The sequence below is a fragment of the Telopea speciosissima genome, chromosome 11, assembly GCF_018873765.1.
Source record: "Telopea speciosissima isolate NSW1024214 ecotype Mountain lineage chromosome 11, Tspe_v1, whole genome shotgun sequence".
NCBI classification, from domain to species: domain Eukaryota; kingdom Viridiplantae; phylum Streptophyta; class Magnoliopsida; order Proteales; family Proteaceae; genus Telopea; species Telopea speciosissima.
In genome coordinates this window covers 44,499,991-44,526,381 of record NC_057926.1, presented here as the reverse complement: position 1 = coordinate 44,526,381, position 26,391 = coordinate 44,499,991, and the positions used below count along the sequence as shown (strand labels likewise).

Below are 26,391 nucleotides of genomic sequence, written 5' to 3'. Positions count from 1 at the left end.
GCTGGTTGCATGGACAAGTGTTTTGTGGACTAAAATTTACAACATTTTTGTACATCTAATTAAAAAAAAAAAACTCTATTCTCTATAAAAGATTTGGATTAAAATGAAAAAACGTGAAGCATGAATGTCAAATGATTTATGTAAAATAGTAAAAAAGGGAGAGGTGTATGATCTGTATATTTCTTTAAAATGTATAGAAAAGTTTTATATGACAATTATACGACCAACTATGATGCATAGTGTGGAATGTTGGATAGTTAAAAAACATCACGTAGATAAACTCAGTGTAGAGGAGATGAGGATATTGAGATGAATGTGTGACAAAACTCAAAAATAAAGTAATGAATGATCATGTTAGAGCTGATTTGGTAGTAGCTCCGATACATGAGCTACGAGAATATCGTTTGACATGGCATGACCATGTTCAATGGAGACCTTTGGATGCTCCAATATAGGGGAGTGATTTGATTCAAATTGAAAAAATTAAAAAAGCCGAGGGCAAACCTAAAATGACTAGGAGAAGTGGTGAGAAAAGACATAAATAACTTAGGTTTTGTATCAAGTAAAACCTCGAAAAGACCTGAATGAAAGCCAATGATCCATACAACAACCTCATTTAGTTGGAATAAAATTGAATTGTTGTTATAGTTAAGAAGGGAGAGAAATGACATGAAAAGAGCAAAGCTAGAGATCCCTAGTGATTTTATAATCTGAAGATTTTTCTTTTTAATATAAGAGTTGGTGCATCTTCTAGTTGGTTATCTTGATTTTATAAATTTTTAACATTTCAATCTCAATAAGACGTAAGCATCTCATCTAACCCAATCCACTGATGCACATGGTATGTTGAGAGAGAGTAGCCCATTCAGGACTATGGAGCAACCAAGTTTAAAGCTCCCAGAAAATATTATATATTCCACTATTATGAAGTTTCCTCATAAGAAAATGGGTCAAAAGAATCAACTAAAAGAAAAATAACATCTTCCTTTGCACTTTTGTTTAGGTGGAAAGAGTTCCTGCATGCCTGCACAGGACTTTATTCCTACACACCCTTTAATTTTGTGCCATGTGGCAGTATTTTGTTTGTGTGTAAGTAGTACACATCATCATCATCATCTATATATGGTTAAAATTTCATGCCAATCTGACATCCCTATATTGTCTTTAACATAAGTGATGCATGAACATACAAAGAAAAGTATACTAATTACATAGGAAGATATATGATTAAATTTGAGAATGAAAGGGAAAAAAAAGAAAAAAAAGAATATAGTGAACATTCAGGAAAGCTTTCTAGTCCAAGCTTCCAGGAAACATTTAGCCTTTATTTAAAACAGAAATTAAAATAACAAATAAAAGATCATAATTATTTTGTTCTTGGTTACCATTAAAGAAATAGAGCTATTATTGGCCTTAGTGGCAGCTGTTACCATTGCACCCATTATGTTAGTCAAAGTTTTGGAATAAAAAAATTCAATCTATAAAAGAGTCCAAAAGAAAATGATAAGGAGAAATCAGACAAGATAGTGGCACTCATTAGAATATTTTAAATTCATTCATTTAAGTAGTCCCCATTCAAGTAACCTTTGAGACTAAATAAAACATAAATAATAATCTCCATGTAACAAGGAATCTGGTTTCATTTAAGGTATGTCTGTTCAAGTGTTTGCTCTAATTTTTTTTTCTTACAATTTAATCTGAGTTTATCCTGCTTTGCTTATGATGATGAGTTTATCTTATCGCAGTAGTTAAAATTATTCAATTTTGTTTAAGCAATGTGGTTCCTCTATATGTTTAGAACAATTGAAACATGTTGGAATGCCTAACTGATGAAGGTGACCACACTAAATCCCACAACATAGGCCTGCAAACAGTAGTTTAGATCCTTTACTGAGGGTTTTCTGCTGATCTCTCATAAACAGTGGCTTGACAAGGACTGAATAATATGGAATGTAGACCACTACGTTCCAACTTCCAAAGATGAAGTTGAAAATAGATATAATCTGAATAAAAAGAGTTTGCATAATCTATTCTTCCAATAGCTTCTAATGGGTTAAAATAAAAAGGGAAGAATCTAATCAAAGAAAACATATATATGCTTTATAGCAGCTGAACTGTTATCATTGGGACTATTTTAAGCACTTGAATTAACCATGTCTGTGTAAAGCTAAAAAATAACTAAGTGGAAAAGAGCATCATGGTCAAGACCTAACCATTTTAAAATATATATATATTAGCATAGCATGGCTCTTTAAGGATTGAGCCCTATAGATTTGTATTTATCATTATAGGGAGCCTAAGGATTCAAACTTTAGATGTCAATTGGTCCTCTCCAATTGACCTTTATCTTTCCATTGTCTAATATTTCCTAGTGGAAACATTCATATATATCATCCCACCACTGCATTTCTGTCACACACACATACATCAGATGGTTCACTGAGAGTAAAGTACACAGTTCAAGTTCACAATATATATATGTTTTACAAGACTCAGATCCAAGACCTCTAAACAGTACATTTACAATTTTCAAGAAAATCGCTGGTTAAACTACCAGAAAGACATTGTCTGACCATTCAATAACTAGTATTTCAGCTAAGACAACATTAGATAAAGGGAAAACTGTCTCATAGTTCAATAATCTGTTTCCAAACTCATGCCAAGCATGCAAGAAGTAGATATAGATCAAGATTTAATGTAATTTTAACTACCCAAATACATATACGTAATACTGTTCCATTATGTATGATGGCTAATGGTCATGAATCCAGCTTTGGTTTAACAATCAGTAAAAAACGTAATGAAGCATTGAGAATAGTAAATGAACATGTGTTACAAGGGATTCAACAAATAATATGCTCTCTAAGTACCTCAGGAAGGATAAAATAAAATTGTTTGGTCTATATTTTCCATAAAATGTGAGAGCATCCCATTTGACAAGCTCTCATAAACATTCACATTAAAAAACTATCATAATATAATGATTCTATTTACTTGGTCTAACATTTGGATCACTGTTCACAAAATTTTCCTGTAAGATTTGCTGGTGCTCTTCAAAATAATCATGTAGGGAGGAATCATCATATTGGCAGTCAGGATGCCTGAACAAAGCAACCCACTGGCATGCTTAATGTATTTTAAGAAAGGCCCCCAGATCAATAACGGAAACAAAAACTAAAGCCAAATTAGAAAACATTAATGAGAGACTTAAGAGTAGAGCTAAGTAATTAAATCAGCAAATAATAAATCGGTTGAGACAAAATGAATATTCATTTACCAATTTTTAGATTAAAAAATGTGGGTTTCATAACCGCCTGATCTCAGTCTCAACTAAATTGCAACTGTAGATACTAAGAAGAACTCATGTTCATTCAGTCTCTGAAAGTGGCTTGACAAAGAATTGTCATTTTAGAATGAGATATCATACAACTGTGCTAGATAAAAAAGGTGTGAAGAAAGGGTTGCTGGAGCTCTAGACACTGGCAAAGAAGTGGTCCATCTAATAGAATGTCACAAGATATTCCTGCATTGTACTGCTGTAAGGAAAGAATGCATGTTAGAAGGGTCTCAGATTAAAAATAGCAGGAAAATTTAGTAGCACCGAAAAATATTCATGAAGTTAAAACAAACTGAGGATGAGAAGTTTCTGTTAGAAAGAGGTACAAAAATAAACCCCCAGACATTCCTCCCCCTATGTACCTGCTGCATTCACAATCAAGCAAGGTTTTATATCGATTGAAAATTTCAGAATATCTATGTTTGCAATAGAAACCAAAATTTCGTCCAAATTAAATTCTCAAATATTTTATCTGGAATGAAATATAGTTTGAAAACAAAATGGAATATTACACAGTTTTGGTATGAGGAATTGAAAGATTCAATGAAATTTTGGTGCTTTTTCTTTAAAAGCTTTAGGAATTTTTTATTTTATTTAATATGAAAGTTGTGTCAATAAGAAAAATCAATGTTTAATTACAAAAAATAAAAAAAGACAGTGATGTAACATTGTAAATAAATGGGAAAAATTTTCCTATCCAGACCCATTCAGAGTAGTTTATCCAAATGGTCTGTGTTATGTTTGAGCAATGTGGAGTTCTTTTTCTTTTTTTGGTATTTTTGCACGGGGACAATGTCGAAAGAAATTATAAGGTATGGGACAAAACAGAATTATAGTAAAAAAGAGGGGTACTTTGGGAAAGGAGGGGATATATTTAATAGATAGAAAATCGAGAAGAGAAGAGTGGGGGGGGGGGGATGTATCGTCTTCTTCCTTTCGAAAGAAGAGAGTTGGTAAAACAGAACCTTGTTTAGATGGAGAGAACTCTCTCGCATGACCTCAGATCAACCTGGAAATTGGGATGGAGAATAGCAGCACACTGCTCTATTAAGGATAACTGGTCTCCCTAAACAGCAAACCCAGCAAGAGTTCCAGAGATCTGAAACTATCTTTGGCGGTAAACAGCACTCAGGTTTGATTTACAGGTTAGGACAATAGGGGTAAGAATGAGATTTGGGGCTGAAATTACAGAGATTAGTTCGCTCAAAGGAGGCTTCCTTTGACCTAAACCTAGGTTGAAAAGGAGAGGATAGAGAAGCATCGCTTATCAATATGGCTTGATGCAGGTGTTGCTGGAACAAAGGTAGGAGTTGGTGCATTTCAGAAATTCGGCGGGAAAAGTAAGGACAAGGAGAAGAGCAATCAAAACCACGAGGTTTCAACCAAACAAATCAATTCATTCCAATCTGAATCTTGTGTGGTAACAAACTAGTATTTAAAAATCTAAATAAATAAGGAAACTAATATATCCTACTAAACCCAAAAACCTAAGCCTTCATATGGGTCCCCCAACGAGTTTGGGCTGGTTCAAGGAATTGCTCCTGCATCACTAGCCCATAAGCCAACAAATGCACATCAAAATCTTCATAGCTTATGTAGACTAGACATCAGATGCTTGACAAATGACATCAAAGCAATAATTGTGCAGGTGTATCACCCAGAAAAGAATGGAATTCAGATTACAAACAATAAAGAAAAAAAAAGTTCTTTTTTTTGTGTGTGTGTGTGTGAAAGAAAGGGGACCTGATTTCTTGTCTTGAAGGCATTATAAACCATCTCTTGGTCCATCCTTCAAGGTCCTGGAAGTGATCATTGCATTTATTACTCCCAAGAGCCATGAAGAAACCACTCACATTCAGCTAATGATTCCTTTGCAGTAGAAGATAATAACTGTCCCCTAAATGACACTGAAAAGCCCATCAAAGGAGATTGATTCTGGTGAAAGAGGCATAAAAGTGTTACTCTGCAAGAAGCAATGAGAGGTACCAACAAATAAACAGATAAAATCTATTCAGCATGTTTGTGATAAAGGCAAGCTTGTTGAAAAAACAAACAACCTGTTACAACACTTAGTGCTAAGTAAGTTTCATCAATCGAAGAAGGCCGTAGGCCTGCATTGTGCCGTGAAAACTGGAAACCCCTCTTCTTCAAATTACCCAAAGTAAGCACAGCATTAACAATCACCAACCAAGCAAACATCCAAATAGACACAATAACCGAAGTGGCGCTTGAATAACCGATGCTGCAGCTAAAGCCTTCCAATGGCTTGATTGATATGATCAAATGTGGAGGCCCAAGCCTAAGCATGGCCCAAAAATAGCTGGTGATAGAGGCATGGGTAGTCTGGTCAATAGTGACTGATTAAGGTTATTATTGTAATTTCTGTTGATAGAAACTGGTCAAGAGTTTTAGTTTCAGTCATTAAATGAGTCTTTGAGTTAGATTAGGATGGGGAGAATCGGAAAGATTCCTATTTTGAGTTTAAAAGTTATGTTCAGTTTAGACACTAGAAAGAGTTCTTTTAAGAGTTTATTTTAGAGTTTTTAAGAGGCCATATACATGATGTAATGCAACTCCCCCCCCCCCCCCCAAGTCAATTAGTTTTTTTTTTATTTAGATAGAGAAATTTGAGTTTGGAAATAGCCTCTCTGTGAAAGTGGGGGGTAAGGCTGCGTACATTATGGCTCTCCCCAGACCCCGCAGTGGTGGGAGCCTCGTGCGTTGGGTACGCCCTAAGAAATTTGAGTTTTCATTGGGTACTGGTGTGCTGTGCTTGTGCATGCGTGTGAGACTGGTGAAAGTTCCAGCTGTGAGCTCTACTTCTGGTTACTCTTTTCTTTCAGGTGTGATCTGTCCTATTCTTCTCCTCCTATAATCTTCTTCTTTGTATCATATAGTCCTTGATATATTGTATTTCTTCCATATTACTTTTTATTGCCAACTGGTTTTCTGCATACATCTTTGCTGAGCATTGCTTCTGAACTGTAAATATGATCATCTGAGAGTTATTTGAGTAATTCAAGATCAGTTTATTAGATCTGATCATAATCTGCTGTTATATTTTCTTGGTTCTTGATCTTTGCTTGAAATATAAGTAGTGTTTCATCCGTTTTCTGATATTTGATTTTCAGTATTCTTATAGCTATTGATAGGTCTATCAAGTAGGGTACTCAACCCAAAGTTCAGACCCATCTGATCATTATTTTGCAAGATGCTGAAAATCTCGTCTTCCATATTCTGATCCCATCGATTTCATATCGATCCTGGTTTCTAAGTGGGCTTCTAGGCTTCAAGCACTTGTTTGCTTCTGGAATGCCTTTTAGAACCCTGAACCACATCAATAGCTTTCACAATAGAAAAAGTTCAATACACGCACTTCATACTGCAATGCATAAGCCCCATGCACCAATTTAGATCATCAATAAGCAGGGTACAGCAGCTGAACATTTATACATACCAGAGCAGCGTAAAATTCCTAGAAATCCTATCTATAACCTTCTGTCAGACAGCTAAACTGCTTCTTGTTTAGATGTGAACAGAGTAGGTTATATCCTATCCACAACGTGGGTATACACATGGATGTATATGGTTTAGTGCCATGGAGAAAACATGTATCCAACATGGACAGGGAAGATGGTTGGAAAGGCCAAAAACTTGTCCAATGGTACTGTTTAAAATAAACGTTCCTTAAGGATCTAAACTACTGCCTTTTGTAGAAACTACTCTGACTACTCTTAAGTGGGTGGGAACATGAAATGTCCAGTAGTATTGACCTTGTTGACTCCATGTGATCACTTTGATTTGAGATGTGGAATTTGGTGATTCTCAAACTGAAATCTTTGCTCCTATTTACAAGATGGTGGGAATTAATTTTACTGGCTCAGCTCGGGAAAATATAAATATTTCTAAAGCTACAGATTTTGTTCCAACATTTAGAATAGTACAGTAGTTGTGGATCATCAGTTCTCAAAATTAATTAGAAATAATATTCTCGGTGAGATGATGAGGAAATCAACCATATCAGCTAGGAATAGGATAAACAATGGAAGAGATTTGAAAATCCATATAGGTCTGTAGTTGACATGACCAAACTTTCCCCAATTGAGCAAACAAAGAAAAACCTCAGCCAAATCAATGGTTAATTTTGGAAGTCTTTTAGGTATGTATATCTATGGATCTCATTCACAACATTGACGTGCAAGAATATATTACTAATTACTTACACTCAAATGTTTGCCAGCCAAAAGGAGAAGCACTGGAACTATTCTCTTTTACAGCATCCAAACAGAGTGCATTGACGAGATCAGCAGAAACTTTTTCCTTTCCAGTAGGTATTCCAAATTTGCGTTCTATCACTTGTGGCAGCCCTTTTGGAGGAGGCAAGGGAGTCACCTTCTCACGCAATTCAACAGAACCCTGCCAGAAGTCAAACAGGTTAGATGATGAATTATATGACAAACAATAGCCAAGAAATCAGATTTGAGAACCTTTAATATAGCATATACATGAAAATTTTTCTAATCATAGTTCAAAAACTCGTCTCGATTCGGTGTCTCAAGCAGGTCGGGACAACCGAAATCTCGGCGAAACATTGCATTTTTTATTCATTTTGTTTTGATGATTCCGTGGGCAAATGGCCATTGTTGGCTCCGAAACTTTAGGGGAAGCTTGTTTTAGGTTTAATAAACATGTTTAAATCTTCAAATTGTAAAAAAAAAAAAAAAAAAAAAAACACCCAATTTGGTGCTTTGAATTTGCACCCTTGGTTGGCAGTAACTGCTAATATTGTTTATTCTACACATTGTTTGAGTGCTATGAGACATAATTGGCAAGTAAAACAAGTAAATTATGCAATAATGGATGAAGACACATAATATTGAATAATTATTTTAGAAATAGTTAAGACTTAAAGTAGAAACAACAAAGTACATTGAACAATGCTATTACATAGACACCCAAGTACAGTGAACAATACATATGTCATAGACACCTTAGTCTTCAAGTAGTTGAATGTAGCCAAATCTTCCCCAGTAAGCAGCAATTGAACTCTTTGTAGTGATGTGGCAACCCCCAGTAGTGTATCTCAGTAATATTGAGTGGTGATGTGGCAACAAAAAAATTAATATTCCAGGCTTTTCCTCTTTCTCCAAGTCGAAACCCACAAAACAGACAAAGTGAAATTGAAATTTCGAAATAAACTCGTGAGATATGGTCTTTTTATATATGGGTTTGTGTCATTTCAGTGAGATGGTACAAACAGTACCGAAATCTTGCCAAAATCTCGGTTGTCTCGGTACCGAAATCTTGTCGAAACAGTGCAAGTCCTTGGCTCTTGGATTTAGGAGCCTCTGACCACATGACTAGTTCTTCAAACATGTTTCGTACCTATATCCCCTGTTCGGGTAAGGACAAGGTCCGAATTGCCAATGGTTCTCAATCTGCTATTTCTGGTAAAGGTTGTTCTCCTACCATCCCATTATCATTTGTTCTCCATGTCGCTAACCTACGTGCCAATTTACTTTCCATTTATCACCTTACTATTGATCTTAATTGTTGTGTTCAATTCTATTCCACTCATTTTGTTTTTCATCATCTGGTGACGGGGGCAACGATTGGATATGGTAGGGTGAGAGATGGACTCTATTACCTGAACCCAAAACTACCTGCTATATCTCCTCCAGTCTCCGCTCACACTCTTCGGGCTGATATTCACCTTCATCAGTTACATCAATGGCACCACCGTCTAGGGCATCCATCTTTTCCTATTTTGAATTGTTTGTTTCCTATTTTCATAAAGCACTTGCCTCCGGGACGTTTTATTTGTGATGTGTGAGAACTTGCTAAACAGACACATTCTTCTTATTCATCAAGTGATAATAAAAGTAGTATTCCTTTTACTATCATCAATTATGACTTGTGGGGTCCTTCTCGCACTGTTGCTCGGGCTAGATACTGGTGGTTTATTACTTCTATTGACAATTGTACTCACTTAACTTGGGTCTATCCCCTTCAAACAAAATCCGAAGCCTTCTCTTATTTCCAATCCTTCCATAATATGGTGCAGACTCCTAAACAAAATGGCATTCCTGAATGGAAGAATCGGCACCTCCTCGAAGTTGCCTGGTCTATCATGTTTACCTTACCAATGTTCCGATATTTTATTGGGGTGATGCAGTTCTTACCGTTACCTTTCTCATCAACTGGGTTCCCTCTACCGTTCTTGACTTCAAAAACACCAATAAGTCAGCTTCCTGACCCTTCCCTTACCTCTCACTTTCTCGTGTCTTTGGTTGTTTGCTTCGCCCAAAATTCCTCTCCAACTCATTCTTAGTTGGACCCTTGTGCCTTTCGGTGTATTTTTCTTGAGTACTCCACTTCCCAAAATGGGGTACTAATGCTATCACCCTCCTTCTCCTAAGCTCTTTGCCACGATGGATGTTACCTTTCGTTAAGATGAACCTTTGTCAGGGGGAGCATAATCTTGGGGAAGAGATTCTTCCAAGTGAAAGTTCTTCAAACCCTTTTGTCATTGATATTGTCCATCTTCAGGGGGAGAATATATAGGAAAACACTATGGCTAATGGAAAGGATCTAATTACTTATTATCAACGCCAAGAGAAAGTTGTCCTTACCTTACCATGTCCTCCTGTGCCTACTAAACTAGCTCCTGAGCACACAATAGGTAATGATCCTTCCTCTCCATCTAATGATGATCTTCCATTGTTGTTGGAAAGGGAATTAGATCTTGTACCCAACACACCATTTCTAATTTTGTTCCCCACAATTCATTGTCTCCTTCCTATCGGGCTTTTGTTTCTTCATTATCCTCTGTATCTATCCATAGGGTTGGAAAGAAGCTATCTCATAGAGGAAATGCAGGCCTTGAAGAGAAATCATACTTAGGAGCTTGTTCCTTGTTCTAAAGGAAAGAAACCAGTAGGATGCAACAGGGTGTTCAATGTGAAACAAAATGCAGATGGGATCATTGGACGATATAAGGCAAGATTGGTAGCTAAGGGATTCACTCAGACGTATGGCATCGATTACCAGGATACTTTTGTCCCTATTGCAAAATGAATTCTATTCAAACTCTATTATCATGGGTTACAAATCTTAGATGGAATCTTCATCAACTAGACGTAAATAATGCCTTAATGGTGATCTCGAAGAAGAAGTTTACATGGACATCCCTCTCAGTTTTGAATCATTAGCTACAGCTGGCAAAGTATGCAGACTCAAGAAATCACTCTATAGCCTGAAACAGTCACCTCACAGCCCGCCCAACAAAGGCCCACGGGCCTAACTTGCAAGCCCATGGACTTGGAACTTGGGCTAAGACCAAGTCCATGGCCTGGAACTCTCTACATTAGAAGGGAGTCTAGATATGTTCTAGAACCTCTAGAAGCAAGGATGATCAAGGAAGTTTCTAGAGAAGCTTCTAGAGAAGCCTTGTAAATAGCTAAGGAATGAAGAGAATTCTAGAGTACTCTAAGTAGCTAGAACCCTCTACAAAGGAGGTGGGAAGGTTCTAGTCTCTTAGGCTAGAAATTTCCTAGCCATTGGATAGATGACACATGTAAAGATCTTAGACATTCTTTGGGTTCTTGGTTGCCTATAAATAGAGGTGGTCTCATTTGGCCAATGCACCATCCAACCACCTGACCATCCAACAACCCAACAACCAACCAAGCAAGTGAGTTATCAAGCTTTGTACTCAAGTTTTCTAAGTTCAATTCAAGTTCATTCATTCAAACTCTCTTGTATTCTCTAAGTTCTCTTCCCAAGTCCCTTTATAGAGTTGTGGAAAGGTTGACTTAGTGCTAGCGTGAGTGCCAAGTGCTGGCGCGGTTGCTTAGAAAGGTCTACGACCGTGACAGCGTGCCTGGTTTGGCAGGCTTCAGAAAGCTATTCAGAAGTTTGATTTCAAGCAAAGCTATGCTGACCATACCTTGTTTGTCAAACACAAGGATAGCAAGGTCACAAAACTTATTGTCTATGTAAATAATATAGTGATCACCAATGATGATGAAGTAGAAATCTCTCTTTAAAGACTTAGTTGGCAGCTGAATTTGAGACTAAGGACTTCGGACAACTTAAATACTAGGGATTAAAGTAGCGTGATCCAGCAAAAGGATCTTCATTTCCCAAAGAAAGAACGTCCTAGATCTTCTTGAAGAAACAAGGATGCTTGGTTGCAAACCTGTTGAATCCCCTATTGAAGTTAATAACCAACTTAGCAACACAGGAGGTGATTCTGTAGATAAATAGAGATATCAACGTCTTGTAGGGAGACTAACCTACCTTTCTCATACCAGGTCAGATATTGCCTATGTTATAGGCGTTGTTAGTCGTTTCCTACATGACCCGAAGACTGTTCACCTTGAAGCAGTTTACAAGATTCTAAGATATTTAAAGTCGGCTCCAGGAAAATGTATCTTGTTTTCAAACAATGGAAGTCTGAAGCTGGAATCCTTTACTGATGCTGACTAGGTATGCTCTATTGATGATTGTCGCTCCACTTCAGGTTACTATACCTTTCTTGGAGGAATTCTGGTTACATGGTTAAGCAAAAAACAATCAGTAGTTTCCAAATCTAGTGCAGAGGCTGAATACAGGGCAATAGCACAAGGGGTATGTGAACTCATTTGGCTAAAGATGCTTCTCAATGATCTAAGAATGGCACCTGAGGGACCTATGAGGCTTTACTGTGACAACAAAGCTACAATTAGTATAGCTCATAATCCAGTTCAGCATGATAGGACCAAACACGTTGAATTAATCGACACTTCATTAAGGAGAAAATTGAAGAGGGTATGATATGCATCCCATTTATTACTACTGAAAATCAATTGGCAAGTGTATTCACTACAGGCTTACCAGTTAAGTCATTCTATCTATTTCCAAGTTGGTCATGAGAGACATATATGCACCAACTTGAGGGGGAGTGTTGAAGATAAAGTTTATTATGTAACCTATCTAGGTTCGTTGTATCTGTATGAGTAGATAAGACATACTAGTCAGCCATAGCTAGCATATCGTATTTGTACTCCTCTATTTTCACTATAAATAAAAGAAGGCCTCTGTCACTCTGACAAGCCAATACATTCTCTTAAATCCCTCTTTCCTCTTCTCTAGTTCTTCTCATAACAATCTATCGGACCGTCAAGTTATGAAGAAATCTATTTGGTTAGCATAAGTCTATAATGCCCACTTTTGAAAGTAACTAAATGCTCCTCTCTCTTTTTCGAAGTGTTTACAATGGATAAATCATACGCCACGGAAAAATCTAAAACTGAGACCCCCTCCTCATACCTCTTTCCAAAACCATATCCTCCATGTACACCTTCATAGCCTATACAATTTTTCCCAACATATCCATTTAGTTCACCCCTTGTAATAATCTTTTCTCCTTGACTAACACCTTGCACTAATCCATCCATGTGTTCCCAAAATTGTAACTTACTACTTTTGATGTAGCCTAGGTGAAATAAATCTCACTTAGGACCAGGTTCTGTTTTAGGGTTGGCCGAATGGGCAGTTTAGGGTAACTAGGGCAAAATTAGGGTTAGGAATGGGAGATTGAGTTAGGGTTTTATTGGGTAATGGTCTGCAGAATTTTAGGAGTCTATTAGAATAGGTTTTAATGAGGTTTGAATAAGAAATAGAAATTCAGAAATATTAGGGTTAGGGTTTTGGGTTTTCAGATTTAGGATCTAAGCTGAAACTAGGGTTTAGGAGCAGATTTAGGGGCTGGGCTTTAGGTCGAGTTTTCCTAGCAGGGAGGGGTGGTTCGGCTGGACTTTGGTGGGGTTTTGATGGCTGGTTAGGTCTAAGCAGATCTTAGGGTTTCTGGGTTTTATGTTGAGGGAGGGATTTAGGGTTTGTAGTGGATAGGTGAGGCTGCAACGAGATCGAGTGGGAGGGTTCTTGTGATGGACCTGTGGTTAGGTTTTGAGTGTAATCTGATGAGGGAATAGGGCTGTGATGAATGTAGATGAAGCTAGGGTTTGGGGAAGTCGATTAGGTTAGATGGAAATAAGAAGAAGAGATGATAAAGTTGCAGGAAATTGTAACTCTTACTGGAATTGCAGAATTTCAGCAGCGCAACCTTGAAGAACTTGAAGGAAGAAGAAGACGAACCTCCCGATCTGCAAGATGCAAGGAGTCGCCGGATTACTCCAGCCCTAGCCCTTGATATTACTCACAAGGGTCTTGATATGACACACAAGACGAGAAGCAGCAGCGATCATGGCGGCGCAAGAAGAAGAAACAAAATTTCAAACATATTAGGTGGGGAGCCTCCCACGATTCTACTATTTATAATAATAAAGGGGGCCTAAAGGCCTTACAAATAATCAATCTAAAGCAATCCTAATCAGATTAGGAGTTGGGATTCCTAATCTGAATCCTAATTATAAAACATAGAATAGACTTATACTCTAAATAGGAGTATAAGTGTAAACAACGAAAACAAATAAAATACTAATCCCTCTAAAATCGTGGAGGGGAACTAAGAAGATAAACCATGAAAAAGACGGTTTTAACCCTAGGCTAAAAAGAACAAACAAATAAAAAGGCTCCAACGAAAAATCAAAGAACAGCCAAATTAATCATGGTTTCGCCGCATCAACTCTCCCGACTTAGAAACATTCATCTCCGATGAATGGGTGAAATCCATGCAACGCCCGGCAACTTGGGGCTGAGCTTGTTGACTTCCGAATGGGAGTACACGTACCATGCTTGTGTGAAGAAACTCGTCCACGAACCTTGTGATGAGGAGGAGGAAGTAACATGTGGGCAGCGGCTTCAACACTTCCCTCGCGAGTCTTGAAGTTATAACAGGGGGAATATGGTCTTCAAGTCGTGGGGCCTTCTCTTCAAGAACCAAGGGGGCATCACAAAATCAATGTGTTCAACCTCCAAAGGGTCTTCAATATTTATAACCTTCTCATTCAGCCCCACCTCTTCAAGAACAGCAACTTGCTTGATCTGTCTCCTGTGAAATGTTCCCAATTACCTTGTCACAATCAACCACATCATCCATGAGAACTGGAGCAATTGTATGGACACCTTGAGCACCACCATCTAGATCTTCAAGGTGACGGTCTAAGTCTTCATCACTATCGGGGTAGTGCATATATGCCATGCTCATCGTGCTCTTGAGGTTTCCTCTGCCTTGGCAGCCACATTAACAGTCTATGCTTTTGTGGGCAATCTTTGGCATAGTGCCCAAGTTCATTGCAATGGAAACACTTGTGGGGTTCATTGCTGTCCATGGGAGCTTTACCTTTATAATCGCACGTGGAGGACGGGAAGAACTACCAGTGAGTAGCCTGATCGAGTAGGACCAGCGTAGAATTTCCGATTCGATTGTGACTAGTGGTAGTAGACTTGAATGCTGAAAAAGTTTTGACAGTACCCTCGGTGGAAGAATCAAATCCTCTATTCCCAACCAATAATTCTTGACCTTGAATGCCTTCTCAAAACAATCCTTGACGTCCGAACATCCACAACGCCAATAGCCCCGAGGATGTCGATCTCAATCCCAACCGGAATCGGGACAACATCCGAGTAGCACTTTCTATTGTGTCGGTGCGAGATGAGAGAGAGTCAAACTTTTGCATGTACTGGATACGATCATGTTCCTTGACGAAGGGAGTTGAATTGATCTTGCATCCGAGCGGTGTAGTGTCTTGGTAAGTACTTCTCTTTCAAATCATACTTCATATCCTCCCGGTTGGTAGGTGCTTTACCTTCACGTTCCATGTCCCGCTCGCCTTGCGCCACCATTCTCGAGCGAGAACCAATTAGTTTAGTGCGTGCGAGTCTCATCTTTTCGGTCTTCGGCAAATCATACATCAAAGTAGTCATCTAGGGCAGCAAGCCAGTCCATAGAATTTTTGTGGATCACCATGCCCATCATACTCTTTCAATTCTAGCTTGACCTTACGTGTATCGAACCGTGGTTAGTAGCTTCATCTCCAGGTGAAGTAGGACCTCAAATATTCCTCAAAGTTAGGTCTTCGAGGTGCTTGATGGTTCTGTCCCTGTCTTCTCTGTAGTCATCTCTCGTCATACCTACGTCGATCCCTGTAGTCTCGGTCATGTCTAGACGATCTCTGTGGTCCCGTGACGTGCTGGGATGACTTCTATGATATTCATCCCTTCCCGAGAGTTCCATGTACTTCAGAATGAACTTGGAATCTGTCTTCCTCTACATATAGAGGGTTGCTTACAAGAGGCACAGCTTGCCTTTGTTCTATTGTTGTCATTCGATCACCAAGAACTTGCTGGTCTGCTGAGATCTTCTGCAGCATAGCCATGATTGCAGCAAGGGAATCAGAGTTGGGGTGGTCGTGTGGGATCCATAGCAGGGCTGCCATGTTCAGCCATGTCTCGATACCAATTTGATGTAGCCTAGGTGAAATAAATCTCACTTAGGACCAGGTTCTGTTTTAGGGTTGGCCGAATGGGCAGTTTAGGGTAACTAGGGCAAAATTAGGGTTAGGAATGGGAGATTGAGTTAGGGTTTTATTGGGTAATGGTCTGCAGAATTTTAGGAGTCTATTAGAATAGGTTTTAATGAGGTTTGAATAAGAAATAGAAATTCAGAAATATTAGGGTTAGGGTTTTGGGTTTTCAGATTTAGGATCTAAGCTGAAACTAGGGTTTAGGAGCAGATTTAGGGGCTGGGCTTTAGGTCGAGTTTTCCTAGCAGGGAGGGGGTGGTTCGGCTGGACTTTGGTGGGGTTTTGATGGCTGGTTAGGTCTAAGCAGATCTTAGGGTTTCTGGGTTTTATGTTGAGGGAGGGATTTAGGGTTTGTAGTGGATAGGTGAGGCTGCAACTGAGATCGAGTGGGAGGGTTACTGTGATGGACCTGTGGTTAGGTTTTGAGTGTAATCTGATGAGGGAATAGGGCTGTGATGAATGTAGATGAAGCTAGGGTTTGGGGAAGTCGATTAGGTTAGATGGAAATAAGAAGAAGAGATGATAAAGTTGCAGGAAATTGTAACTCTTACTGGAATTGCAGAATTTCAGCAGCAGCAACCTTGAAGAACTTGAAGGAAGAAGAAGACGAACCTCCCGATCTGCAAGATGCAAGGAGTCGCCGGATTACTCCAGCCCTAGCCCTTGATATTACTCACAAGGGGTCTTGATATGACACACAAGACAGAGAAGCAAAGCAGCAGTCATGGCAGCAGCAAGAAGAAAACAAAATTTCAAACATAATAGGTGGGGAGCCTCCCACGATTCTACTATTTATAATAATAAAGGGGGCCTAAAGGCCTTACAAATAATCAATCTAAAGCAATCCTAATCAGATTAGGAGTTGGGATTCCTAATCTGAATCCTAATTATAAAACATAGAATAGACTTATACTCTAAATAGGAGTATAAGTGTAAACAACGAAAACAAATAAAATACTAATCCCTCTAAAATCGTGGAGGGGAACTAAGAAGATAAACCATGAAAAAGACGGTTTTAACCCTAGGCTAAAAAGAACAAACAAATAAAAAGGCTCCAACGAAAAATCAAAGAACAGCCAAATTAATCATGGTTTCGGCTTATGCATCAACTTTCATCCAATCCTACTTGAGGTGCGTAAGCACTAATTATATTGACAACCTCTTTCTCCAACACAAGCTTTATGGATATAATTCTATCTCTGAATCTTTTAACATCCACCGCATCATTCTTTAAATCTCTATCTACTACTATGCCCTCTCCATTTCGATTACTTTTATCTCCCCATATGCCAAACTACCAAAGTTTAAAGTTGTCCAACTCCTTAGCTTTTTTATCCTTCCTTCTAGTTTCTTGAATACAGGCTATGTTAATCCTTCTTCTTCTCATAACATCTATCAATTCTAGATTCTTACCAGTTAAAGATCCAATGTTCCAAGATGCTAAACTATGCTTTTGAATTAGCTTCTTTACCCACACTTGTACACGATGCGAGAACCCTTGTCTACTTGTCACCGCATCTGGTTTCCATAGCTAATGCAAAACAAGCATATATACACACATAGATTGAGGGGAACAACATGCATAATTATATTTGGATATATCATAAAACATGTCAGAAAGAAGGTTGAAGGAGGGAAAGAAGAAGAAAATTTAAAAAGAAATTAGCACCAGAAATAAGCATAAAAAAAGAGCATTTGGTGTTAGAAAAGACTTCAATCATTCAGCTTTTACACCAGAGCCGCAAAGCCTTGTTTGGCAGTGTGACTGGCCATGTCCAAATGTGCATTCAGCACATTTCTCAACACATTAAAAAATCTATACAAGGGAATTTTCGCACAAAGTGTGGCTAATGAGTGCTAAAATATGAAAGAGCAACTTGACAGAACATTAAGAGCGATTATAGAACATATAAATGAACTTTACCCAACGGCGTCTATTTGCTGACTCTGCTCGTCTGACATTAATATTCTTAATAGGAATGGGAGCAGATTCCGTGAAGTTCTTGGAACTGCTAGCATTACTTCTATGTTCAATTCCCAGGTTGTAAGAGAAGCTGCTTTCCTTTGGTTTTGAGGTGAACTGTTTTGCATCTTTGGGAACCCATCTTTTCTCCACATACCTGATAAAGTCCAAAGGATTAGAATCTACAGATGTTCAAACCATACATCCACCTTCAAACCAAGGTTTGATAAAGAATTTTAATGTACAACATACTTTGCACGAATAAAGCTCTCAATCCCACTTCTGTCATAATTTGGTGGCAGTTTGGCTTCCCAATAACTATTTGACTTCTCATTATTCATGGCTACAGAACAGCAAAAGTTAAAATCAAAGTTATCCAGATATGGAGAAGCTTTCCAATTCAATAGTAGTCATTTTATCAGATAAAATTGACTGTACAAGAAATCAGGAGCATGTCAAGAAGAGCTTAAGTGAGACAACCAACAGCATACTGGACAAAGAAAGATATCTCCTACTCCAATAATGGAGAAACCATTAGCTTGTAAAGCTCTTTCTCCATACATTGATTTTGCTATCATTATATGAAAAAGTGTGATAGCTTGGAGGGATTCATTCCTCCAATTACAATCACACCACTTCCATGAGCATGCAGTGCAGGTATCAGTATGTTATTGGAGATTTTCGCTATTTTAACAGTGTAATCAACACAAAGATTAGGTCTCCTCTTCAAAGGAAGATTTCTCACATTGCATAAAAGAAACCTGCTCTGGTAGCCATGTGTCCAATGTAGCAGATCGTACCTGTAGAGCACAGTCAAGAGGCTCGGTCAATCACCAAAAGTAGTAAAAAAGTAACTGAAAAATCTAAAGGTTGCGATGATGCTTATATAGAAAGGGGATCACAAAGCCATCTGTCTATTTACACATGAAATATTATAATATAGATTCTGAAGTAACACCATTCAATTTCTTAAGATTAAAGAGAATATGATTGCTGAAAGTATCATCCACTACTCCAAAGAGATAATATAAAGGGAACATACTGGATTTTTGAAAGAGATAAAATGAAGGGAACATAATAAATAAAACATGTTACCTTTGATATGTGCACTCCAAGACTCCGATGTATCCCTGAACATTGTATGCAGATAAAGATTCCAAGGTTAACGCTCGCCCATCTAGGGCCCCTGACATATACATTATATGAAATACACAATTTTGTAAAAATATAGAAGATTTGATTAAAAAAGTCCATTACTTAGACACGTAAGAGGGTCATGAATGCAGAGGAAGAGATGAAGACATTGTCCATTGACCCAATATAACCCATTAATTAAACCAAGAACAGTGGATTTGGTCTTGAATCTGGTTTATTTTTTAATTGCATTACTCTAGTTTGGGTAGCATTTGCTTGGGTTAACTTCGTCTTCGTTATATCATAATTGTGGTCCTAGTGAAGAAGTAATCTCTTAACTAATTAAAGATATCTGAGTCTTTTCCTCTATTGAGTACCAATTCTAGTTATGATCATAATCCCATTTGTAAGACAGATTTTGGAAAATATCAGAGTAATAACTCTTTTTTTGTTGAGTCCCTGATCATCTGAACCAGTAGTAGTTTGTTGGTTCACTAATACTCTCCCTCTTTCTTTTGACCTTCCTTGCCTCATCATTTATTCTTCTCAGATGCTCCTCAATCATATTCTTCTTCTGTTTCCTCATTCTTTACTCACTATCTATTTGATTTTATTCTGTTTTTCCATTCCCTCTGATTGTCCTTTCTTTAAAAGATTTCCCTTTTCAATTCCTAAACATTTTTTAATCTGAACCAAAAACCAACCCTAATTGGAACCCTGGTTCCAATGACCTTCTTTGCATCTTTCGTTTTTCTCGACCCTTGACTCCCTGTTAAGAATAGAGACTGGAACCTTTCTACCCTGTGGATACAAGATCTAGTATGTGTACCACGATAGGGGGAATGTCCCCTATCGTGGCTTAGTCAAGTTCGCTTTGTTTCCTTGTTTCTTTTACTTTATTTCTTGCCTAATTAGGCTAGATTCCCTGTTTCCTTGTTAGAGTAGGTTTCTACTCCTATCATTTATCTTCTTATTGTACAAGGAATATCTTTCCTTATTTTTTTGTAACTACTTTGACTTATATAAAGGGACCGGTGGGAGACTGCTAGATATGATACTAAGTCTCTAGCAGTCTCGGTTTTGGTTTCTCTTCGTCCTTCTCTCTTCTTCTTGTTATTGATCACTGGTTCTTAGTCCTTGATATTGTCACTCCCTTTTCTTCGATTCATTTTATCTCAACAATCAAACGTACTTTTCTATTTTCTAATTCCTAATCTGACTGTTTCCATAACCTGCGGTAACTTACAATTTCAGTACAACCAAATACACCTAGAAGCCTTAATTTTATTATCAGTTCAAAAACACTAGTTAATGCAAATTAGCTACTACCTGACCATAGCCTGAACCTTAGCAAAATTTTATCTCATTTTCTCATAATTATATATTAATACTCCTGACCTATAACCTCCCTACAACAGCCCAAAAAATGTGTTTGACTAAGGTTTCAATCCAATTAAACCGCTGGTTTCATTACCTGTTCAACATTAGTCACACTGAGGTTCCACAACGGAAAAAACCCATAGTAATGCAAATACAGTTCCAAAATAAGGAATCTAGAACTGACTAGTAGAACCAGGATCTCCAAAACAGAGAAATATGGCCGGATGTAAAGAAATTTTATAACTTGAGACACAAAGATCAGAAGTCTCTGATTTTCTGGTCAAGTGACCTCTAAAAGAAGAATGAGCTGCAAAATACCTCTGAAATCAAAGAAGCAGAATGGCGTGCGCAGGCAACTCCCACTACCACCATGAAAGCAGATAAGCAGTAGCACAACCAGTATTTCAACGATCCAAACTTTGCAAAACAAATCAGAAATTCAGAGAACAGGCTACCAGGAACTAGTGTGCAGGATTTGAAGCAAATCTGAGCAGAATTAGGGAGATATCTCAAGTAGAATGTAACCTGATGTAGTGAAAAATTGGGGTCTGCCGACTATGGAAGTAGAGAAAACTAACCTGGGAATGGAAGGAAACAAAGAACGAAGTTTGAAGGAAAGACAGACGACAGGAATCCACCTGTATCATCCATTGGAAACCACCAAGCAATCCACCTAGGCGACTCAAGGCGCTGGAGGGCCTTCCTAAGCACTTAGGCGACAACCGATGCATGAACGATTTAAAACATGGATACAGTTTCATTCCTACTTCTCAAACCCAAAGGGCCATAAACCATGTGGCAGGGTTCATGGACACAACTGTCCACCCTAAACTCCCCTTTGGTGTACTGTAAGTCTGGAACAAAAGGACAAACAAGTTCACCCAGAGAATTTATATAAATGTTTATGTTAAAACACATACGGATCACAAGGGTAGTGGAGCAGAGGAGAAGACGAGTTACAAGACACATGGAGACATTCTTGAGACTGTCGGTTGGAAAAGAAAACGTGGGGACAACTGGATAAATATCACCCACCAGCTGTACTCTATTTTCTCTTTTCCTTCCTTATCCCTCTGTTTAAAATTTTCACCATTATATTAAAGCCAAATAATTTAGGTAAAATAACCAACTAACCAAGGAAGCAAGTAGTAGTAATGCAATCTAATCCAGATTAAGGATCTCAGATGCAAGTAGGCCTAATAATCAAATCTGAGATAAAGGAAGCAACTGCATTGTCAAGGAAGAAATAAGATTGATGGAAGGGGAGGGAAGAGAGATGAGATCGATATTTTTGGGAGAAAGAAGAAAGAAGAAGAGAACAGAAGAAATCAGATTTGGGACACCAAGCTCGTATGCATTGCTCAACAGAACCAAAACTCTTTAAAAAAACTCATATTCTTTACTCAAATCATCTCTAATTGATAGGGGATGTATTACATATATATAGACCTTCTAAATTCCTAAGTTGACTCATAAAAGACTCTTAATTACTCTAATACACTCAATAAAGTAAATAAATCAAAGCAGAATTGTATCTAGCTATTAAGTATCCTAATCAAGCTCAAACACTTAATTTAACTACTAATCCCATGTACTAACACTATCTCCACTTTATAGGCTTACAAATTAGGCTCATTACATCAATAAACCCAAAAATAAGAAGCCTAAGGTCTATAGAACCCAACCAAGGGCCAAAATAAAGTTTTATGAGGCCCAATTGAGTGATTGACCCAATTGGACAATCTTAACTGCATCACACAGAGAAGGGTTCCGACTTTGATTCCTTTGTCCCACGATGAAATCCTCTTTGCCCTTTCTTTCTTTCTTTTTTTTTTTTCTTCTTTTTTTTCTTTCTTTCTTCCTTTTTTCTTTTTTTTTCTTTTTTAATACTAAGGCATGATCCCATGCATCACACTATATATAAACCACATTCTACACAAACCCAATCAAAACATTAGAAAAGGCATTTAATCTTATATAATTAAAAAAAAAAAACCAAGGTGTTCAATACAATAAGGCGGTGGAAGGCCTAGGTCCCCATAAAAAGCCTAGTCACCTAGGCGACGCTTTGACAATTATGTAACCAGGTCTATTCAGGATGTAGCTACCAAATCCTCTCAAGGTCCTTTTTCCCTCTCTTTGTTGTATTAGTAGTATTTTACTGTATCTCAATGTACCTGATCTCCTCTGAGCAACCAATGTCATCCATTGCAAACAAGTAGAGGAGTAAAAAATGGAAATTGATCAGTCCCATCTAAAAGCTTATACCAGAAGGCATCTCAATAACACATTAACACGATATCCAACTCAAAGCATCTTCTGGTGTTGTGGCACAAAATCTGCCAAAAAATCCAAAATTTGCAGGTTGATGGATCATCCATCTAGGATCATATTTGACTGGGAGTTACTCTTAGTAACAGATTGTAGAGTCCAATTAGTTTGATTTTTGGCTGGGAGATACCATTAGGAAGGTCATTAGTAGAAATCAATTTAACGTCAAGCATACAAAATCACAAGCAGGTTAGTAATTGTTTAGGTTTAACAAGAAAGATGATGATTCCTTATCATCTTTCTGTTCTTCCGACATTTCCAATAAAAATAAGTGAGTAAAAAGTAATAAAAAGCAAAATTAAACTGGTTTCTGACATTTAAAACTTTTACAAATAATTCTAGGGGGGAGGGGAAAGAAAAGAATAGTTGAAGTAGAAATATTATGCTTCCATCAGGAAGACTCGAAGAAGAAGCTTTATGCCTCTGTATAAGTTCAGAACCAATAAAGAACAAAAACCAAACTGTGGGCTTGGAACCTGTAATGTGTGAACAATGAAAAAGAAAAAATGTGGAAATTACAGAAGTAAGACTCCAAAGTTAGCTCATTGCACAAACACACATGCAGGCAACAGTAAAGATGGTAAAGGGTAAGCCTTTAAAGGGTTTGTGACCAAAAATTAAATATAAGCATCCATCTTAATACCATAAGTATCACTCAAGCAATTTATTTCCACTTCCTTCTATATTTCCAATAATGCTGCTAAACAATTATAACATTATTCCCCAACTTTAACTACAAGTAACAAAATTTTGACATTGTTTAACACTGTTTCCAGGAAATAAGATGGAATTTAAGGGAATAACTCAGTTCAGTTTCCTTGCCCTCCTCCTTTATCTTTATCGAGTCCAAAACTTGTTCTATAGCGAGGGGCAGAGATTGGCACTGAATTTAGATGTTAGAATTGAAATTTGAAGTCAAAAATCAAGAAAATGAATAGGAAAACAATGAGCTACCATATTGCGCTACATAACATGATAGTTATGTATGATAGAGATTCCTCTCTGTCCAAACAGAAATGGATTTAAAGATGCATACCTGCTCCTGCAATCTGCACATTCCCTATTCTCAGGGAGTCTAAGAAGACCTTCCAATATCTGCACACAATCAAATCCAAAACATGAGAAGTGATAGCTATGAAAGTAACAACTATAGTTTCATATTTTGCATTCTCATTCTTCTCCACTAATTTCCAAGTTTATTTCAACTGCAGTACGACTAGAGCATGGTATACATAATATAGATAATATTTTTTAACTAAAAACTCCACCAATGCCTCATCTGGTTTGAAGTGAAAGAAAAGCAACCATAGTTGTCATGGCGACGCCTAGGCTTTCAGGCGCATTTTTTTGGATGCGCGCCTTGTTGGTTTTGCCTTAATCCCCTTGACCGCCTTGGTTCGCCTAGACGCCGTGACAACTATGAAAGCAACAATGCCTTAGGACTGCATCTATGCCTCAGGAAAAAAGCTTATACTTAAAGTTCCTGACCAATAACTGCCGTCAAGTGATGCGGTATTGCTAATAGGTTTACCATTAATTTGACCACTAAGAGCCTATGTGGAATGAGGTAGATGATAAATGACAAATTCATATTTATCAAATTCAAATAATATTACACAGGGTGGCAAACACTTTTTTCCTGCTTGAAAAATGATAAAAAAGAATACAAACAACAAACTCAGCCTTATCCCAACTTAATGGGGTCGGCTACATGAATCCAATCAAACAAAGTAGGTAAAAACTGAGAAGTGACAGAGAAGAATGGGAAATGAGATGAGAAGTGAAAAATAAAAAATGACAAATGAACAACGGAAAAATAAAAGATAAGTAAAAGAGGAAAGAGGCAGAGCCCAGCAAGTCAGGATAATCTCAGCCAAATAGGGTCTGCTACATGGATCCTTGCCCTTCAATAGGCTCTATCCAAGTCATACATGGCACGAGACCTACACTATGCATATCCTATCTCACAACTTCTCCTCTGGTCATTTTAGGCATGCCCTTCGCTCCTTTAGCTCCTTCAATCGGAATCATATCACTCCTCCTTACTGGGGCATCCCTAGGCCTCCGTTGAAGACGACTAAACCACCTCAGACAACTCTCTCGGAGCTTGTCATTGATCGGAGCAACTCCCAATTCAACTCTGATACGATCATTTCTTACTTTATCCTTTCTTGTTTTTCCACAAATCCATCTTAACATCCTCATCTTTGCCACACAGAGCTTCTCAATATGACACTTCTTAACTGCCCAACATCTTGGCATCTTGCCCGATACATCATAGCCGGTCGAACAACCGTCCTATAGAACTTTCATTTAAACTTCAAGGGAATAAGTTGATCACACAACACTCCGGAAGCATCTCTCCACTTCAACCATCCCACTTTAATTCTCTATGAGACATCATCTTCTATGTCGCCTTCTTTATTTATGATTGACCCCAAATATCTAAAATAGCCACTTTGCGGTATCTCTCTTTCCTCAATTTGCACCATGTCAGTATCCATCATAGTGTTACTAAAGTTACACATCAAATACTCAATCTTCATTCTACTAATCTTAAAACCTCTTGTTTCCAAGGTTGATCTCCATAGTTCTAACTTAGTGTTAATCCCTGCTTTTGTCTCGTCCACTAAAACGATATCATCGGCGAAGAGCATACACCACGGGACCTCATCTTGAATGCTCTGAGGATGGGAGGAATAATAAGATTCATTTTCCTGGTCAACTTTGCATTATATATTATTACATGCCCTAAGCCCTCGTACGGCTTATAAAGTTTTATATGATTTTTCCGACATTAATTTGGATGTGGTTTTGTACATGTTCATGTATGCACGTGGTCAAAGGATTGGCCCTTCATCCAGTGAGAAGGAGAAATGGTATTACACATCCCCTCTGTCGCCCATCCGATGGCTGAGGCTGATGTATGAACACAGCATACAACCTTTTGCATACTAATGTTTTATATGATTCACAATTCATAACAAAGACATGTTGGTTATTACAAAAGGGGTAAATTAATGGTGCCCTACTTGAGTTACAATCAACAATTTGGTATATGTATCAGATTATTTTATGACCTCATCAGTGAATTCCTTATCCATTATTTTAGAAGGTACTTGTAACTTGATTGCCAGTTCCACCTAGAAGGTGCAGACAGGTTCCAAACCGAGGCACTGATATCAATGCCGACACATTTTAACTTAGTGAGTTGGCATTAACTTTGTAGGTAATAGTTTCAAATCCAGGAAAAGGAAGATAACCCATTTTACAGGGTCAAAAGAATTTCTATCCCACCATCAGAAGACATGAAAATACTGATAATTCTCAATAATAAAGAAAGAAAAATGGCACCACACACCATCAAGGTAGAAAATATGGAAACATACTATAATCACGAAGCTAAACAGAGGTAAAATTAGATTCTGCAACCTCAAATAACCAGGAATCCATGATCAGGAAGATACGGGGAGGGAGAGGAGAAACCCACCGGAAGAAAGATAGCTTTATATATGAAAATGAAGGAAACCAAATTGAAATCAAATGGGTCCCCAAAAATTTAAACTTTATGATTTACTGCAAACAAAATCAATGAAAGGGAGAAGATTTTGAATTTTGATAATACCTTCGTGTGTCTGGCATTGATCTCCTTAGAAATTGATGCCTTCTCATTCATGTCTTTGCCTTCTTCGCTTTCAATTCCACCACAGAGGGGTACCTACGGAATCCCAGGAAGCGAAGAAAGCAAAAGACAGACACCGAAAGAGAGAGACGTA

The 26,391-nt window shown here is 37.9% G+C and overlaps 1 protein-coding gene and 2 long non-coding RNA genes across 4 annotated transcripts; 2 read left to right on the top strand and 1 right to left on the bottom strand.

Moving 5' to 3' along the window:
- Positions 1-3,207: 3,207 nt before the first annotated feature.
- On the bottom strand, positions 3,208-26,391 carry LOC122644679 (ADP-ribosylation factor GTPase-activating protein AGD5). 2 transcript variants are annotated; one of them, XM_043838071.1, is made up of 8 exons: positions 26,241-26,391; positions 23,652-23,710; positions 18,866-18,956; positions 18,516-18,570; positions 18,023-18,113; positions 17,732-17,927; positions 7,561-7,753; positions 3,208-3,536 (listed from the first exon to the last, which is right to left on the bottom strand). In XM_043838071.1, exons 1-8 carry the CDS (start codon positions 26,289-26,291, stop codon positions 3,511-3,513), a joined length of 762 nt encoding a protein of 253 aa, XP_043694006.1. In that variant the 5' UTR covers positions 26,292-26,391; the 3' UTR covers positions 3,208-3,510. The 2 variants fall into 2 exon arrangements, with proteins under 2 accessions (XP_043694006.1, XP_043694007.1); XM_043838072.1 differs by lacking the exon at positions 3,208-3,536 and adding an exon at positions 5,081-5,272 and having other exon boundaries at positions 26,241-26,387.
- On the top strand, positions 12,747-17,063 carry LOC122644682. The gene is made up of 3 exons (XR_006330435.1): positions 12,747-12,791; positions 16,060-16,062; positions 16,939-17,063. It is a non-coding gene; the product is annotated as an uncharacterized LOC122644682 (long non-coding RNA).
- LOC122644681 lies at positions 21,241-22,329 on the top strand. The gene is made up of 2 exons (XR_006330434.1): positions 21,241-21,435; positions 22,046-22,329. It is a non-coding gene; the product is annotated as an uncharacterized LOC122644681 (long non-coding RNA).